At 41.1% G+C, this 18,756-nt stretch overlaps 1 protein-coding gene across 1 annotated transcript in view; it reads left to right on the top strand.

Moving 5' to 3' along the window:
* Nhe2 (Na[+]/H[+] hydrogen exchanger 2) overlaps positions 1–18,756 on the top strand; it is a 1,770,486-nt gene that overhangs the window by 80,224 nt on the left and 1,671,506 nt on the right. Inside the window, exon 2 of the mRNA XM_089593690.1 lies at positions 755–1,018. Within this exon, the coding sequence (XP_089449816.1) occupies positions 755–1,018 (264 nt within the window). The remainder of the gene's footprint in view (positions 1–754; positions 1,019–18,756) is intronic.

Genomic DNA, 18,756 nt, shown 5'->3' with positions numbered 1-18,756 from the left:
TTACAAAAAAAACTGAAGATGTATTAATTTAATCGTAACATTATTACACTTTAAAAAACAAACTTTTGGATATTTTACAATTGTAATTTCTTTTATAATCATGTTTATAATCTTAGTCGTTGTCTTATTTCTATCACGAAGAAATTCTTAGAACCAAGAAAATAGACATATATCCAGACTACGTATATTCCACCCCGTAGATAAGTGTTATCACTAGGTGGGCAGACCGAGCCACACCTCTAAAAAAAAGTGTAACTTGCACAAAACCAATTATGCAACGGCAAAGGACATTTTAAGTAACTGATAGTGTGATAGGAGTGATTAATTTATATACTACAATTTTTTTTTACATCCATACTATGTTTATTACGAGTATTTACTTTGACTACGATACGTATGCCCTGCCTTTCCCTGCAGGCTTAAGTTGCAAAAAATTACATGCAACTTATAACGTACGAAAAATTAAATAGAGATTCATCGTACACTTACTATGTTCTCCGTTGCAGACGGTAGAGGGATATTGTGAATTAAACTGAAACATCAACAAACAAAAAAAAGGTTTTATGGTATCCGTTTGCATCAGGATCATACAAATATGATTTTAGGAGTTATTGAACTAAAAGTATATTAATGTAGATATCAAAAGTTATAAAAAAACGATTTACTTGGTTTAACACAAAACATTTGAAAATACTCCCATATTTCGTAATCTGTTTTTTTTTTTTTTTTTACTAAAAGCGTTATTTTTTTACAGGTTTTCATATGGCACCAAAGTTAAATAAAATATTTCCAGAATCTTGTCTCCTAATAGTAGTTGGAGTCGTCGTCGGATTTTTTTTATTTAAGAAGGATGATGTTCATGTATCTCCCTTAACACCTGATACTTTTTTTTTATACATGCTTCCACCTATTATATTGGATGCAGGGTACTTCATGCCTAATAGATTGTTCTTCGACCATATTTGGACAATCTTATTGTTTGCAGTCATCGGAACAATTTTTAATACATTGTCGATAGGTAATTATTTTTCAATTATTTTTTCTCAGATGCTATACTCTACGTAAAAATATATATCACAACAGGAATAAATAAGTTATTGACAAGTATAATTAGGTTTTACGATGTTAAAATTAACGTTACTTAACCATAATTAATCACGTACGCAGATTAGTTCACTGTACTGTTTTTGCGGAACATTTACTTAAGCTCAAAATAGTTCAAGCAAATAAGCTCAAATAAGTTCTTTGAAGGATGAGGCAGATAATCAATTACAGAAATCTGGAGTCTATAGATAATCAGAGTAACAAAATACTTAATTTGTTTACTCGTCGTAAAAAGGTTTATTTACAGTAAAAGTGAGAGTTTTTTTTTAGTTGGACATATGTAGGTGCATTCTGCGACATCCAGTGCAGTAAATACCCCGCCTTATGGAACGTACCCTTATTCTTGGAAGATGGTAATTCATGCTATTATCATGCAATTCACTGAAAAAAGTAGTGATAAATAATTTTCTTATTTCACAAAATTTAAACCACCTCGCATCCTGTCACCAAAGTGTATATATGTTCAGAAAGTTAATTCTTATTTTTATTACATATTATTTTTCTACTTATAACTGAATTCTCTTGTAAAAAGAGAAAAACGTACTTTCCATTTAAATCTGATGTGCAGTTTCCTGTACACGAGCTGAGTACCCTAGCCACTTTGCCACGAGTGATCCCAAAATAAAAAAATTTTACTTCTTAATATCCGGCAGTTTGTTCATTAGTTTTATTGTAAACGTTGGTTTACTGTTCCTTAATAAAATTGGCTGAATCATAAGTTATTTTTGTAACTTAGTTTTTTATTGTTCTAAATAATTCTTGTTTTGCTTGACAAACCTAAATATAAGTAAAGACTGTTCCATATATAAATTACTGTTTATTGAATTCTTTTCATCATTACGCATTTTCAAAAAACAGAATTAAAAAAAAAATTTTTTTCACAGTTCCTATTTTTTTCCAATATTGGATTATTTATACAAGATTCCACGGATAAATAACATAAAATTTTTATATTAAATTTTTGTTCTGCCTCATTCGTTCAGAACCTTTTTTACGTGTTTAAAGACGTTTTGAAGCTATATTCATTGACATGTAGGACCATCATATCCATGTTTATTATTTTAATTGAAGTCATTAATCATGAATACATTACTATTGCGTTTGTGAAATATATAACTCACAATACATTAGTTATATTTTCTATAAAATATGAAATTAAATAAACATTTGTTATTGAAACTACTTCTTCCATATTATCCATATTTTTTTTTAATAATGATTGTGGTTATCGTTTACGAAACAAATTGTAAGATAAACTGAGTCAACATATGTGATAGATACAAATACGATAATAAAAATTTTGTATTAGACGAGGCAGATGTTTTAAAATAGTTGTAAAACTCGATGGTAGCGGATATGCTTGTATTGGCCAGCCTGACATTCCATCGTGCCATATCCACACGTTGTACTCTTTTTATCTATGCAATTCATTCTCCACAATTGTTTTTTTTTTTTTTATTTATCAAACGTAAGAAGCTTTATTAAAATCACACCCTATAAATGAATACTTATTTCAGTATTAATTTCACCACCTTCGTACACAATTTTGTTTCATAGAAAATATATTGACATCCTTATATTGTCTGACATAGAATGTAGTTGAATTGATACTTGATACTCGGGTACCCAAGCACCCACTGATTAAATTAATGATAAGTAATAAAAGAATGAATGAAAAGCTTGCCTTTTTCCTTAATCCTTAATAACATATCAAATAGTTATCTAATAACTTTTGCTATGCTCAAAGGTTGTGTAATGCCAATATACAATTGATAATGCAGAGGCTTCTAAGGATTAACTTATTACAATTTACTAATTAAAAAAACATTTTTATATCATGTTTAATAATTATTATAATTTAACATTAATAACTCATTTCTGGCTTTTTCCAACAGGAAAAGGGCATAATTTGACGAACAGATATTTATTCGAACAGAGTTGTTATTGCCCCTTGTGAATTCAACGACTTTTCTAAATAAAAAATTTGAAAATAGAATCTGATTGTCAATAATGTTACTATGGATCAAATTTTTAGGTTTAGTCCTGTATGATGCCACTCAACACGCCGTTGGATGCTACATATGCACCGTTTAGGCCAGTAGTCCTAGAACCAATATCTTAGCTAAAACAACAGCTTTCAACGAGCGGTAGACAATCACGCACAAGGTTTGGCTCAGTTCAATTAAAACAATTAGTTATCTATTAGGCAGTGGCCTGATGTTAATAAAGACTTGGGTAAAGGCTAGTTCCAGTCCTAATTTAGTAACCAAGTATCTTGAATCATAAACTTAGATAAAATAAAGACTGGACAAAATCTACCATGAGAGTCAAATAAATGGGCAAAGAAGGATAGAACAAACCGTTTTGTTGATGGCTCAGTGTTCTTAGTACCCAATGTGACCTTTAACAAAGAGGTGTCAGATTAGGCATTCTACCATGAACCTAGTGTTTAAGCAGCCTTAGTTTGAACAAGGGGTTTTGGCTGGCCACTACGTTCTTGTCATAACAGTGATTGTTTCGAAGCCCATGTTTGAAGCAAAAAGCTATTTATCTAGAGAATATTTTTAAGTAATTATAGATTAAGTATTATTCTTGTTTTTTTTAAATAATAATGATTTATATGGAAACGATTAGACAAAATATCAGCCTTTGTTAAAAATCAAGCTCGTTCATCTACAGTTGGTTATTTTAACACTTGCAAGGACAAGAACGGGGCAGATGGCAAGATGTAAGCTTACGTGAAAATTATTTTGATCTGGAATGAGATTTCCATGTCAGAGGATTCGTTATTACTTACAATTCTTGGGTTCGAATAGAATTTGTTGCTCTATTTGGACTACATCCACAATAAATACTAATGTATAGAAACCCCACCAAGGTAGAATGAGCTTAATGCCCCTTAAGGGCAGTCCAGAGATAGTTAAAGTTTCCTACCTTATCGATAAGGTTACTCGAATTGCATGGCTTTAATTAATTTGGCCAAGTGGGGGCTTGATTTGTATTTTGATGTGTCAAAAATGTGGGTTTAATCTTATTTTTTCGATAAAATAGGTAGCTGCTTAATAAATAATGTTATTAAGTGGTGCAATTTGAGTCACTTTACCGATAAGGTAGGAATTTTTAACTATCTCTGGACTGACCTTAAGTCCTTCGTATAAGCGATCATTGAATGAGCTTTTGAAAAAATTTTTTTATAAACTGTAAAAAGAAGCACTAATTTTGTCATTGTGGCTTGAATTTTTCAGAACATGGTGAAAGTAAGTATGGTAAGTAAGTTACCAACATCAATTAGTAAGGAGGATAAGAATATGTGATTTAAGATTTAGTAGCTATTCAGAAAGTTGACGTATTCACCTGATATTGCAGAATTGGTTTGTAAACTGTTCTCTCAGTTAGAAAACAATTTAGTGGCAAGTTGACAATTCAATTGCAAGTAAATGTGAGTATCTAACTTGAAAGGTAAAAAAAGGATCCACCCTACATTTTTTGTACGTCTTAAAGGTTCCATAAATAATTGCTTACATCTGACGTCTTTCTCTTATTAGGCAGGATAATTTTCAAAATTTATCTACTTTCTAAAATTTCTTCTGCTAACAATTGACACATGGCTCAGTAGATTTAGCCACAAAATTTGAAGGGGTTCTATCGACAGTACGGCAGTTAATTGAATGACTTTATACCGAGAAGAGAAGACTTCTAAAGAAGCTTTAAATTAAATTTAACACAAAAAAAAAACTTGAATGATAAGGTTTTAGTGGACATGTTTTGCCCAAATAAACCCATCAAATAACTTCTGGTTTCTAGCTCTTCTCAGGAACGGAAACAAGTGCTATTTTCAAATGAGAACCTAGTTTAATCTACACCTCATTAACAGGACCTGCAGTGTCAGAATATTAATTTGCTTACTTTAACTGGGAAAGGTATGACCAATAAGTTGGCCTCTATTTTAACACTACTTGCTTCATAAGATCTTATAGTTAGAAGCTACTCTTAACATCATGCCTGGATTAGGTCCAGTTATTTTTTACATTCTTAGATACAAGCCAAGTATTTAATTCTGTAAATAAAAGAGCCCTGACAATCCTTATTTTGGTAAATCTATCTATCAGTTGAACAAAAAGTGGAAATTAACACTATATACTTGGAGATTCCAGTAGAATATTATACAGAAAAATTTAGCATACTTTATCCTTCAATAAATTTTTTGTCATAAAAGACTGCAAATTAAAACTAGGTTGTGTTATCTGTTTACTTTGTTCAGTAGTATTAACTTTGTATGCTTCCTGTATCAGAATATAATACTTTTCTTAACATTTCTTATTCATACAAAAATATTAATTTTTAGAGCCATATTCTGGCTTCAGACACAAGAAATATAATTTATATCTCATTATATGTTCCTTCTTCTGTGTCAAATACAAAGCTTTGACGCTAGGACATTTATTTAAACTATGACCATTCGAACAATATGTAAAAGACCTATGCTTATTCATAGTTGAAGCCTTAGAATTTTATTTTGAGACTAGGTTTTAACAGTTTTGTCACTCATATTAAAGTTTGAATAATTAACTCTTCTTTGACTGCTTGATCAACCATTTCTAGAGCATGTCTTCTGTTTTTTAGGAAACTCATGAATTGTTTATCTTTCTAAAAGCTCCATTTGTTAGTCTTACAAATTTAATAATACCTGAAAATCAACCATGTTATTAAATTTTAGTGGTTCATGGTAAAATAATATACGTAAACGAATATTGTATAATACTCGTGTGATATTGTATCAGGCTTTTAAATCTGCAAAAGCGGAAATATATTATTCATTGGGGAAGAAGGAAGTAGTTTTTTACCATGTTCATGACTTAACCTATCAAATACGATCCTTAATATGAAAATTTTGGAACGTTATCCAAATATTCAGCCTAATAAACCAATGCACTAAGCTGATCTTTGAAGCTGGTCCATAGAATCAAGCTCTCGTCAAATGTTATTAAATCCACCTATTGTAGTTGTAGTTACTGTAATACGGCTTGCATAGTTGAAGCTCAAGCCACTAAAGCCCTTAGAACTATTAAATCATGCTCCTGTCACTCTTTAAGTCTTCTAAGATAGTGAACGATGTGACACGTTGCATTTATAAACCTAACTTTCCACGTTCTTCCTAGATTGTCGTTTTAGACGTATCCTGAAGTAGCAACATCCTTTACTTGCATCAGCAATCTACGATTTGCATAGAAAGCGTTCCAATATTGTTAAAATACCTTATTCAACTTCCATACTACGCGATTGTTTGACATTCTTGTAGTATCTCCTTCAGGTGAAGCAACGCATTACAAATTATTTGTATCAAGTGATCTTGCTTACACGCCACCTTGCTGAGTGTAGACATATCTCTCAATAAATCTTGATACAGTTACAAATAAAGACGAATTACCGTCAGGGCAGAAATACCGACATAATTCTCTCTCATACGTCTCCGCTTAATGACACGCTCTCTGGACTCTCCCTTGCTGGATGTATTTAAAATAAAGGAGTTCGTGTCTGGGTTACATAAATACTATAGGATGGCTTTAATCTACCGTAAGTGAAACTATTGGCACCATACGTATTTATTATTTAAATAAAACAATTCTTAAAAAAAACATCCTTACGCTTTTTTTTTTAAACGCGACCATCTGTCTTGGCTAGGTGCGTCTACCTCAGCATCTTCTCGACGCTGCTGACCTTACGAACACACACACCTAGGCCTTACCTATAGAACCACTGAGTCTGATCCCTGTCTCGACCTATAATATTGCAAATCCTCTTTTCAATACGTGTCCTGATCTCCCCGCAACGTTCGTTCGCGATTTAAATTACACCTGCGTCAGTACTATTTATCTTTCCTTTTCGTCTACTCCTCTTGATCCCTACACTTACTTAAATATTCGTGTTTTCATTACCTATCTCACTTTTACAGTCATACCCTCTCCTTCTGTCCTTTTTTCCCCTTTACACTCGTTACCTTAAACTTTAGTCTCCATGTTTGGATGATGCCACAACAATCACCTCCCTGGGCCTCTATCCCTTGGTCCTTGCTCTGGCTTTTCTCGACGTCCCTACCTACCCCCATAACTTGGGCCTGTTTACGACGAGTTTAACTGACGATGTCACTCATGTCCATTCTTAATTTATGCACAACATCTTCTTGCTTTATGCAGCGCTTGCCTCGACGGTAGGTAGGCCTGATGTGGATGTTGTGAGCTTTAGACCAGAGGATAGATGCCTCGTAGCCTCTTGACCTCTCTTAATCATCCTCTTTTGTCTACTGTACTTTCAACCTCACATCTTAAACTTTGATAAATGCCGTAGAAGGACGACTTTTCTGATGACCACTTCTGCTTAGGGTCATGTAGACTGGAATTAACCTTATGTTTCCTGTACGTTCTTCCTCACCCTCAGTACCTGGGGTGCCAACGTGCTCTCTCTCTCAGTAACTCTAGCATAACCTTGACCCTTTTCCGATCTTCACGCTCAAAAAGAATCATGCTAATCCAGTATTTTATATAAGAAAAGTAAAACGACACTGATACTCGGAATCCAACCTCGAAAAGTATGTACAATACGAGAATCCCGTGATGATTCCTCTTATACACGTTACTTGGCTCCTCACATCTCAGCTTCTACTACTCTCTCTCTCTCTCTCTCTCTCTCTCTCCGATCATATACCGCTTGCATTCTGCCCTCCAATTGGTTCTGTCAGTCTCTTCTCGTCCCTCAGCCAATTACCTCCTGAACTTAAAACTACTTATTAGGCCCCTACCTTATCTGTAAGCATTTCTCATACGAGTCAGCATCTTGACACTTACATTTAATTTTATTTCTTTGTGTGCTCTATTTATCTCGCTTCTGCATTTCATATTTTTCTGCTCTTTCGTGATCGATGATGATTATATAAATATCCTCTTGGAACCCCTCTCTTTTTTCATCGGAATCTCTTGTTCTGTCTCTTAATTCTTACACATTTCAATTATATTCGAAGTTCCTACTTCTGTGGTGTGTTATATGTGACACACCTAGTTTTTGTTTAAAGCATTTTCGTGAAGTTAAAAGACTTTATAAACTGCGATCAAACAACTTAAGCGTATTTGAGCTTATACGTAATTACCAATCATACTGTTATGCTTATGACCATGATAGCTATCGTAATCACTATGTCTGATGACTCAAAGTGCTTGAATAATTTAATAATGTATGATCAAATGTGAATTTAGTCCTAAGAAATCTAGCAAGTCTGCAAATTTTTGCTTATCACTAGCTGTGCTATCGTTTTTCTTACCCATCGCTTTCCACACAGTGACTCGTCTGTTATTATTTGGATCGGAACTGTGACAATATGCCCCTTCGTTGACAATGTATAGAGCTGCGAGAGAAGGCTCTCATTAAATGCGGTATTTAACTGGGTATATTGTTATATAAAAACATGTGGTTTTAACAAAGTAAATACAAAACAACATTTAACAACAAAATAAATATTAAATACGCCAAAAACTAAACGCCTCCCAGTAAAAAACTTTTTTATCACTGTCAACTTAAGCAGCGTATGCTATAATTTAAATAGTATTGTCTTTCATTAGTAATAAAATAAAAAATGTGTTTGTAAAACTAGACAAAGTAAGTATGCTAATTCAGAAAGTTTGACAGCCCTTATACTGGGAGGTAAGTAAGTAACAATTTGACAGCACGAATCTTTTGCTCTCCCAAATATGAGAATAAATACTTCAGTGCAGTTAATTAACTCCTAAAATATTTGTACAGTTTTCAAAACATTATAGTATGTTTTTTAAGGAGATTTTGGCAAAAAATAGGAGTAGTTAAGTAACACTTAAAAAAAATTATGCTTTTTCAAAACATTAGTAATGCGTATGAATTCCTTTAAATTATTATCTTTTTTCAGACGTATTTTTTAAGAAAAAAAGCTTTTTAATTTTACAATTCAACATAGAAACATGGACTTCAATCAGGATCACTTATTCAATTTATTATTTCTTAATGACCTTACTTTAAACTGGAAGATGTGTTTGAACTGCTTTTTAAAACGTTTGACTTATTTAAATTGTAGTTTAAACAACGTCTAATTACTGACTATTATAAGAGCCTTCGTCAAATTGTAAAATTAAATGAGCTTTTTTTTATACATATGTTCGGGATGAAATATTTAAAAAATGCATACGATCACAAAACACGCTGAAAAACAATGTAGGTAATTATGTTTTAACGTTATTTAACATTTTTTATTTTCTGCTGAAACCTCTTAATATGACCACATGTCCATCTGCCCATATGCTCCACACGTATATATATTAAAGTCAATAACTTATTCTGCAAAGAATTTTGATTTTACCATACTATATAAATACTTGATTTTATTTTAATATACTAGAAAGACGATAATAATACCACAGTGTTTCTTACACTGTTTGATATAAATTTTATGTTATAAAAAGGTGATTTAAAATTTGAATATTGTGACCCAAGTTTGAATATTCTGTGTAACTTATCATTAAGAGTAAAGTGTTTTTTTCACTAAGTCATATCGAACAGAAAAGAGATGTTAATAAGATTTAATTCTGTTTAAAAGTTAGAAAGCCTGCAAAGTATAGTTATATTTACGTTATGGCTTGTTAACTTTCAATATCATATACAATTAATATTGCTGGAGAATGTGGGTTATCAATTCTACTCAGATATTTTTCAAACTTGTTTTGAAATATTTTATATTTTGTAGTATGCATCAAACACCTCGCTGTTGTAATTGTAGTTAAGGCACCTTATAATTGTACTTTTATTATCAGCCATATTATACTTTATTGAGAACTTGACAATTCTCCGTTATTACACTTAAAATCGTTATGTCCAAATCTACCACAACGGTATCAAAGTTTCATATTTACGTACACGGAAATATGTCTTCGTCTGGAAGCTTGCGCACGAAATGCGCTTACCCATAGTATGTCGTATAGTATGCCGTACTCAGTTATTAGAAGAAACAATAGACTTTCCCTTCGAATCTGAGGTACCAAACCTAAAAGAAATGTGATGTCTCCTAAAAGCTTGTGTACAATATATGCTCACCCATAGATGGCATGACTTTCTCGGTTATTAGAGTGAGCGGTAGGCGGTACCGTTAAATTTGAGGTACCGAACCTGGATTGCACGCGCACGTTATACAAATAAATTGATGACTGAGTCAGACTATAAAAGGGATAGAAACAAACATTTACTTGAGGTCCCAATCCCTCTATTATTCTAGTACGTCATGCCGTCTATGAGTGAGCGCATCTCGTATGTCAGGTTTCAGAAGAATACGTATTTCCGTGTACAGATTGGTTCGTGTTGGTTGCCTGTTTAAGACTATCCCGTTTGCTCAAGTTTCTTTTTCCTTATTGCATTGCTGTTAGGTTTACCAAGTGCAAACCTTGAAGATGTCCGCTGATTCTTCATTGAACAAGAAGGTCATCAGTGGCTGTCATTTTTAGCCCGTGATTGACAGATCCACTCGTTACGTCTACCAGAGAATGACTAACTTGATTTGAAAGCGTTTGGCTTTCTATAGTCTGTTGGTGGACAAATCGTTATCAAAAGTTTCTAGTAAGTACACATACTAATATTTGTTAAAACTAGGGGTACAAAATAAATTTGGTAGCAAGGTGGTTTGAGTTGAAACAACTCTTAAAAGGATTAATGAGAATAATGGTAGCTAAGTACACTTAAAGATTCATGATAGCCCTTTCAATAGGGATGCAATCAGTCTTTATTCTGCTCGATCGTAGAGTAAGAGCTGCAGATTTATGAGATGAAAAACAGAGGCTAGTGTTTTATATATGGCGCAGATCAGCTTCTAGACTCAGCTAAGTCGACGGGTATCACGGAGCTTAGGTACTGCAACCCAGGGCAGCTTGACCTTTTTTTTGGAGTCTCTGCGTCTGTAAAGAGGAAAGTACACCACTGATTAAGAAATTTCTGGTTTTTACGTGACTATCCGGATGACCAACCGTTTACTGCTAGTAGAAACAGTGGGCCTAGAGAATATATTTCCGTGGGTATACCATGGCATGCCATTATGACAAACAACTGAAGAGGGGATTCATAACGTTCCCAGAAGAAATGGCTACCCCAACTTTTAAAAGCAGTTTTTTCTGACCTACTGATTCAGCAAAAACTGATCTAGTAGTATCAGTTTGGTTGAAAGGACAGTCACGAGGCTCTCAAGCAATGGAGCTGGTTGTGCATTCTAGCCCAATGTCTTCTAGTATTACGATAAAGACGTTTGCATTCATAACGCCTTTTTTTCTGGCACTTGATTGTCTTGGCAATACAGAATAAGGATTGGCGTATGCCACTAAGCCATAAAAGACTATTGGGGTTAACAGGGTTTTTGGTAGCCAAGGTATCCAGATGCATGATGAAGAACTTAGTTCTCGATGTTTGGTTGTGAGCGACTATGTTAATTGACATTTTACTAGACTCTTATCACGACACCTGTTTGATTAACTTGGACTGCGAGTGAACAGTGCCACCAAGCAGATCCTACTGAACTCAACCACAAAGTGAGCACTTTTTTCTAATACTTTGTGATTTTATATTGTTTGTAACTTTTAGTTGGAACTTTTTTTATGACGGTCTTTACTAAGAAAGAGACTGAAGGAAATTAAGACATTTCCTGCAAATTTGATGTTTGACTACAGAATCGTTAAGTAAAAAAATGATTACCCAGAGAATGGCAACCAAAATAAAAAGAGAAAGAGGGAGGAAAAAAGATTTGTGTACACAGGTAAAAGCAGTATGACGGATAGCCTAGTTTCTGTGGAATGCGTACGAATAACATCCGTAAGTTGTGGTCACAATGCATATATAGTATCTATATCAAGTATGATCATACAAGTCACATACACTGCTGCAGATTTTACGGAAGTCTAATCGAGTGCTTTACTAAACATGATCACTTTTTAACGTTGCGCAACTAACTCTGCATGTGATGATGTAATTTGACTTACAGTTATACCTGTTCTCCTAAATCCTAAGGTGAATTATAACCAGAAGGTCAGATATAACTTAAGGTTAGTATACAATCCTCTTTTCTCTTCTGTAGTCAGTATAACAATAGGCAATCCAACCGAATTTCTACCACGAACATTGAAGAGTTTGCTTATAACAGTGATCTGCTGCAGTACAGTACGTGACACATAAATATGATGTACTATTAAATATGGTAACCTTATTCAACAACTAACTCTTTTTTTAAACCAAAAGTTAAGAGAACTTAATGATGCTATGTACATCCATCAAAAAAACCTGATGGCATAACTCCAAACCTAATTTTCTAATACAATGGTTGTTTGGTAAAACACTTTATTTGATATTGTACAAGCGGGTTGATTACAGCGTTAGAGGCGTCGTGAGTGTGAGCGGGACAAGCGTCTGGTCGTCTCAGAGAGCAGTGCTCAAGTGCCCGAACGCAGAGGCGGCTCCCGGCAAGGCAGAAGCCCGTGAGCATGGTGGAAGTGCCCGCAGCGCCTCGCTCAGCTGTCACGCTCGGGCGCGAAACCAAACAATCCGCCCGCCTCGATCCTGGATCGAAGAACTACGTGCCGCCCGCCAAACCGGGGTCGGTCGGGGAGTCTTCTGGAGGCGGCGGAGCCGCGGGAGGCGCTGACACAGGCAGCAAGACCATCTTGGTGATGGATCGCTTGTACACGCCAGTCGCCGTCTTGAGGGTAGCAGCGCGGACAAAGCCGTCGGCTCCCGGGTGGACGCTGATGACACGGCCGATCGGCCATCGGCTGCTGGACTGCAGAAGTGTAGCGTCGAGGAGGACGACCACATCGCTGACGATGAAGTTCTGGTGAGAAGTAGTCCATTTTGACCGTTGTTGGAGTGTGTTGAGGTATTCTCGGCTCCAGCGGGACCAAAACTGGGTGCGGACCCCCCAAACTGGCTCCCAGTGGGCGAGCGCATCCAAGCTTTCCGCAGGGGGGCTGAGCAGAACGATGGAGTTGAGAAGGCCACCGACAAGGAAGTGCCCTGGGGTGAGAATATCAAGGTCTCCAGTGTCTCCAGATAGCGGTGTCAGTGGTCGGCTATTTAAGACCATCTCGATGCCAATGAGCACCGTGGAAAATTCCTCGTAGGTGAGATGGCGTGACCCCATGACGCGCTCACAGCCGGATGCAGATGACGCACCTGCGGAGGTGAGCCTTCATCCGCCGGGGCCCACTGAGGAGCCAAGCGCGCTTACAGACGTAGGCACTGGTGATACGGTATCCACCGTGCAGCGCCCGAGAGTGCACCCAGGCGATGACTATGGAAGCGAGGGAAGAGGCGCCGCTGAGAATTGTCGGCACCTCTGGTCGCGAGGTCGGCTGGATTTGACTGGGTCGGCACGTATCGCCAGACGCTCGAAGGCAAGATTTCCTGGATTTGGGCGACATAGTTGTCAATCAGCACGTTGTTGGTTGGCCTGTCGGAACGCAGCCAGTGCAGGACGAACTGTGAGTCGCACCATGCGTGACAGCGGTCGACAGGTACGCGTAGCTCGTCGGCAGCGGTCCGCAGGAGCTCGAGGCGCGGAATCGTCATGCGCGCGGATGTCTCTAGCGCCGGCTTGAGCGAGCGAATCAGCGAGAGCTTCGTCCAAGCCAGAAGAATGTGGCAGAGCGCCGGCCCAGCTCCGGGCGCGAGGCGAGAGTAGATGACGGCTGCCATCGCGCGGCGACTGTCGTCCGAAAAGCCGTTGCAGGTGAGGCTCGGAAGAAGGCCCGACTCCGATCCGCGGTAAGGTAAAGGTGGAGATGGCCTGGAGCTCAGCGGTAAATTCCGCCCATCGGCAAGTCATTAGGATCGGCGCAGGCTCGTCCCAGCCCAGTCTGGCGCTCCAGAGATCCTGGAGCAAGAGCTTGGCATTTAACACAATCGGCGCGAGCCAGCCGCATGGGTCGAACAGACCCGCGAGCGCCACGAGCATCGTCCGCTTTGTGCTCTGCGGCTGGAGTGGTGGAGGCGTCAACTGAAAGCAGTCCGACGGTGGATCCCACTTGACCCTGAGCTCGCTGACGAGGCCTTCAGCGCTGAGCTGCTCCCAGGTCGGACGTAAGCGGACGTCGTCAGGCAAATCGTCGAGCAGCTCGCGGACATTGGCCACCCACTTCCGCAGAGGAAAGCCGCCGGCCTTCATGAGCCTGCTCCACTGGTCGCGGAGGCGCCGAGCCGCGGTGACGTCGTCGGCCCTGGAGAGAAAGTCGTCGGCGTGGCGGTCACACAGGGCGGCTGACACAGCTTCGGGCCAGTTGTGGCCTTCGTCCTGGCATAGCTGTTGGAGGGTACGCAGCGACAGGTAAGGTGAGCACGATTCGCCGTAAGTCACAGTAAGCAGCTGGTAGTGGGTTGGAGGCTGGCTGGGATCGGCAGCCCAGACGATCCGCTGCAGGTCGACGTCACGGTAGTCGATCCAAATCTGCCGGAACATCATGCGGATGTCGCTGCAGAAGGCGATGCGGTGCTGCCGCCAGCGCATGAGCACCGATGGGAGCGCAGCTTGGAGTCTGGGTCCAGCGTGGAGGACGTCATTCAAGCTGTGGCCACTGGAAGTTGGGTTGGACGCGTTGAAGACTACTCGGAGCTTGCGCCCGCGATCAGCATGCTGCCAGATGCCATGATGATGGATGTAGTTGACGGGCCCAGCTGTAGCTGCAAGCTCAGCGCTGGTGAGCGGGCGCATGTGGCCCATCGCGAGATAGTCACCCATGAATCGACTATACTCCACAGCCATATCAGAGCTTCGCCAAAGCCGGCGTTGCAGGGCTCCCAAGGAGGCTTTGGCGCTCTGAAGACTGTCGTCAAGAAGAAGCGAACCGCTGCCCTTCAGCGGGAGGCGCACGATGTACCGTCTGTCCGCGGCACGTCGGTGGTCTGCGAACGCACGCTCGCACTCGATGTCCTCATCTGAGCGGCGGTGAGCCTAAGGAAGATCCTCCATTTCCCAGAACCGCTGTAGCAGAGTGGTTAGCTCGTTGTGCCAAGGCGAAGCCACGTCGGATTGAACGGCTGCACAGACGGCTGACGTACCTGGAGCGAGCCCGACGGCACGGCCTGCCAATACCCAGCCAAAGACTGTGCGCTGCCCGACGATTTCTCCTCGTTGAGTGTAGCTGGGTCATAGCAGCAAGTGGTAGTAGTCGGTGCCGATGAGGAGGTCGACGCGTTGTGGCGTGCCAAACGAAGGATCGGCGAGGCCCTCGCAGTCAGCCCACTGCCGGATTGCCTGCGGGTGCAGCGGGGTGGAGGGGGATACCAGGCCGAGCCTGGGCAAACACAGCGCTGTCAGCGCGACCGGTGGTGCGGGCCCTGGAAGCTCGAGGCGGAGATGGGCCCGGACTCTGGACCGAACGGCGGACTCGCCGCCGACGCCGGAGATGCTGGCTTCAATGGTTTATAGTCGTGCACCGACCAGGCGCGCGAGAGTCGCAGAGATGACGGTGACCTCAGAGCACGCATTGATCAGCGCTCGGGCCGGAACTCCATATGGACGAGGGCGGTCGGAGGCACGGCTAGTCACGCTTGAGGTGACGCATCAGTCGAGTGCTCTCCCGATGAAGAGGTGGGCGGGTCCGTGTGGGGCTGCTTTGATGATGTAGAGCTGTCGGGCTGCCCCGAGCGGCAGCGACGGGCACCGTCGTGCAGTGAGCTGTGATGCTGCTCTCGGCAATATTGGCAAGCCGACCGGGAGGGGCAGTACTTCACAGCGTGCCCGGGTCGGAGGCAATTGAAGCACAGCCGTGCCTAGTAGACGAGCTCCCTCTGTGCGCGTACATCAAGCCCCTGGAACTGCGCTCAACGGCCGGGATAATGGCCCTCGTGGCACGCCGGGCACGACGGCATATCGTTGCTCGTGGCAAGGGCGTGGTAATCGCGTCCTGATGTCGAGGAGTTCGAGCGTGAGGCTGTCCCGCTGAAGGGACGTGCGGGCTGCGAGGCTTCGACAGAGCTCGTGGCGCGGCAACGGTGCCGAAGAAAGTCAGTCAAGGTGGCGAATGTGGCGACGTCAACCTCGGAGCCGGAAACGGTACTCTCCAACCGTTGGAGCTCCTCCTCCCATGCACGCCTCGTCGCTGGATCCATGCCAGTCATTCCACACGAGACAAACCAATCGTCCCAGCCAGCTACGGGACGACCTAAGGCGCGAAGCTGGTCGCTATGTTTTTCCAGGGTGTCCAAGAGGCTCTGCAACCTGCGGGCGGACTCGTCTCTGAGTGGCTTGATGTTCCGCAGGGCTGTGACATGGTCGTGGACGAGAAGGCGGCTGTGCTCGTAGCGCACTTTAAGCAGAGCCCATGCCGTAGAGTAATTGGCCTCGGCTACCTGGACCGTATCGAGGGCCGTCTTAGCGTCTCCCTGAGCGAGCGACTTCAAATAGAACAGGCGCTCGACGTTGGTAAGTTGGCAGTCCTCGTGGATCAGCGCTCGGAAGAGATCACGGAAGCTCTCCCAGTCTTCTCGTCTCCCGGAGAAGTTTGGAATGCTGATTCTCGGCAAGCGAGGCTCACGGCCCGAAGCCGGGTTCCCTGGGCCCGGGAATGGCCCGGGAGGGACAGGTGCCTGCGCCAGGGAGTCTCTCGCATCGTAGAGGCAAGACCGTGCGTCAAAGTAGTGCGCTTCCACGTCAGTGTACAGCTGGACCAACCAAGACGCCTTTTCCGGTGGCGGAGCTTCGATGAGCTTGAGATGGTTGGCTTAAAAATCGCTCCAATATCCGCCGAGCAACTCCAACCTCGCTTTTACCATGCCCAAGCTCCAGCGGGCTGGCTCCATCTCATGAATGGTGCGGGCCAGGTGGCCAACAACCTCGGCGAGAGCCGACTGAGCACCGAACAGCGCGGTCCAGCCTTCGTCCATTCTGAAACATTAGTATTCGACGCTTGAGCAGAATATGCCACCGAGCCACAGCTGGCGGTGTTAGGGGGGTCAAAAATTCGAGTCGAATCGGCAGGCGACGCGCTTGAGCGGACAAAATGGCCGCCACGGCCAACAAGGAGGCCGTTGGTGGATCATTGCAACAATGGCGGCTTGATGAAGCCGGGCCACGTCTATACCACTCGTTAACTTTGGCCGTCAGCGACACAGCCTGCTTGCCGCCGTGGCTGGGCCAAATTACTGGACCGCAAGCTCTGTCAGCCGCGGCAGTCCCTCACAACATCTCACGCGTGCAGGGCGACACGGCTTCAACATTGCCGTGGCCGAACGACTGGTGCCGGGCCGCGGGCACTATGGCGACCGCGGCGGCCATGTTCGCGCTTTGTTTGTCACTTATACTTACATTGCTTTAAATAATGTGGAACCACCGGCTGTCCTCTGGGCTGCTAGTCGCTGGTTATCTCCGTGGAATCCGGCTCTCAAAGGACCAATGTTTGGTAAAACACTTTATTTTATATTGTACAAGCGGGTTAATTACAGCGTGAAAGGCGTCGTGAGTGTGAGCGGGACAAGCGTCTGGTCGTCTCGGAGAGCAGTGCTCAAGTGCCCGAACGCAGAGGCGGCTCCAGGTTAGGCGGAAGCCCGTGAGCATGGCGGAAGTGCACGCAGCGCCTCGCTCAGCTGTCACGCTCGGGCGCAAAACCAAACAATGGTATATACTTCAGTGGTTATTTTGAAAGTTTAAACTATAATAACTACAAGTGCATTTTTTTAACATGTATGATACTTTTAATACTACTTGTTCTTAACTATTTAATAGAATTAAAGGTTTACAAAGTAAAAACATGAACAAAAAAAATCAAGTTTAATGCTACGTCAAAAAGCTGTAGTTTATCAAAAATGATTGAGTTATGAAATAAATATCTATAAAAAAATTCTTTAAACTGCTTTGTTTGAGTAGAAAAAAATTTTATAAAAGAAGAATAAAGGCTTAAAAAGAAACAACAACAATCATCAGAATTTATCAACTCTGTTAAAAAGTTGAAGAGTTCTTACTTACTAACAATTATTCAATTATGTAATGAGTATCTTTACTGAAATATCTTAGTATATAAACAAGTAGACAGTCGGTGCTTGAAGATCCAAATATAAAGTTATACTTCTATAAAATCTTATGGCAGACAATGTATTAAAATTTCTTATTTTTTTCAATTCTACAGACATTTCGGAGAACTATGCTTAATAGGCTCTGTCAGAAATTAGTGAAGAGATTGCTAACGGCATTGCTATAGCACAAGTTTACTTTTTTTCCGTGTTTGGAGCGCCCTGTCGTGGCCAAGTGGCCGAAAAAGGTGCACATATTTTTTTTTTTATTTAAGACGTGAGGACGAGGTATGCCGAGTAAATACCTTTAGATTTCCGTGGAAATGTGCATGTAGGCGCATACTTTGGAGACGCGTTAAAGGGGTATACTGGATATTAGCCCATGAAGAGCGGATTGAAAGTGGCGGCTACAGCTATATAGCTATATAACTACGTATAGCATAGCAAAAGCAACCCACGAGTGCCAAGTGTGAAGAGCCTTTTACGCTATACTTACTTCTTTAATGAGATCTTAGAGATTAAGAGAACATATAGAAAAAATAGTTTCAACATCTTATGTTTATAATAAGTAAAGCATTCTTTTATTTTATAACTGGTCTTAACATA

Source organism: Copidosoma floridanum, unplaced genomic scaffold (assembly GCF_036245765.1).
Source record: "Copidosoma floridanum isolate Cflo_tuat_1 unplaced genomic scaffold, Cflo_Japanese_pri ptg000020l, whole genome shotgun sequence".
Classification (NCBI taxonomy): Eukaryota; Metazoa; Arthropoda; class Insecta; order Hymenoptera; family Encyrtidae; genus Copidosoma; species Copidosoma floridanum.
The sequence above is the reverse complement of the archived record's forward strand: the minus strand, read 5'-3'. Positions and strand labels throughout refer to the sequence as shown.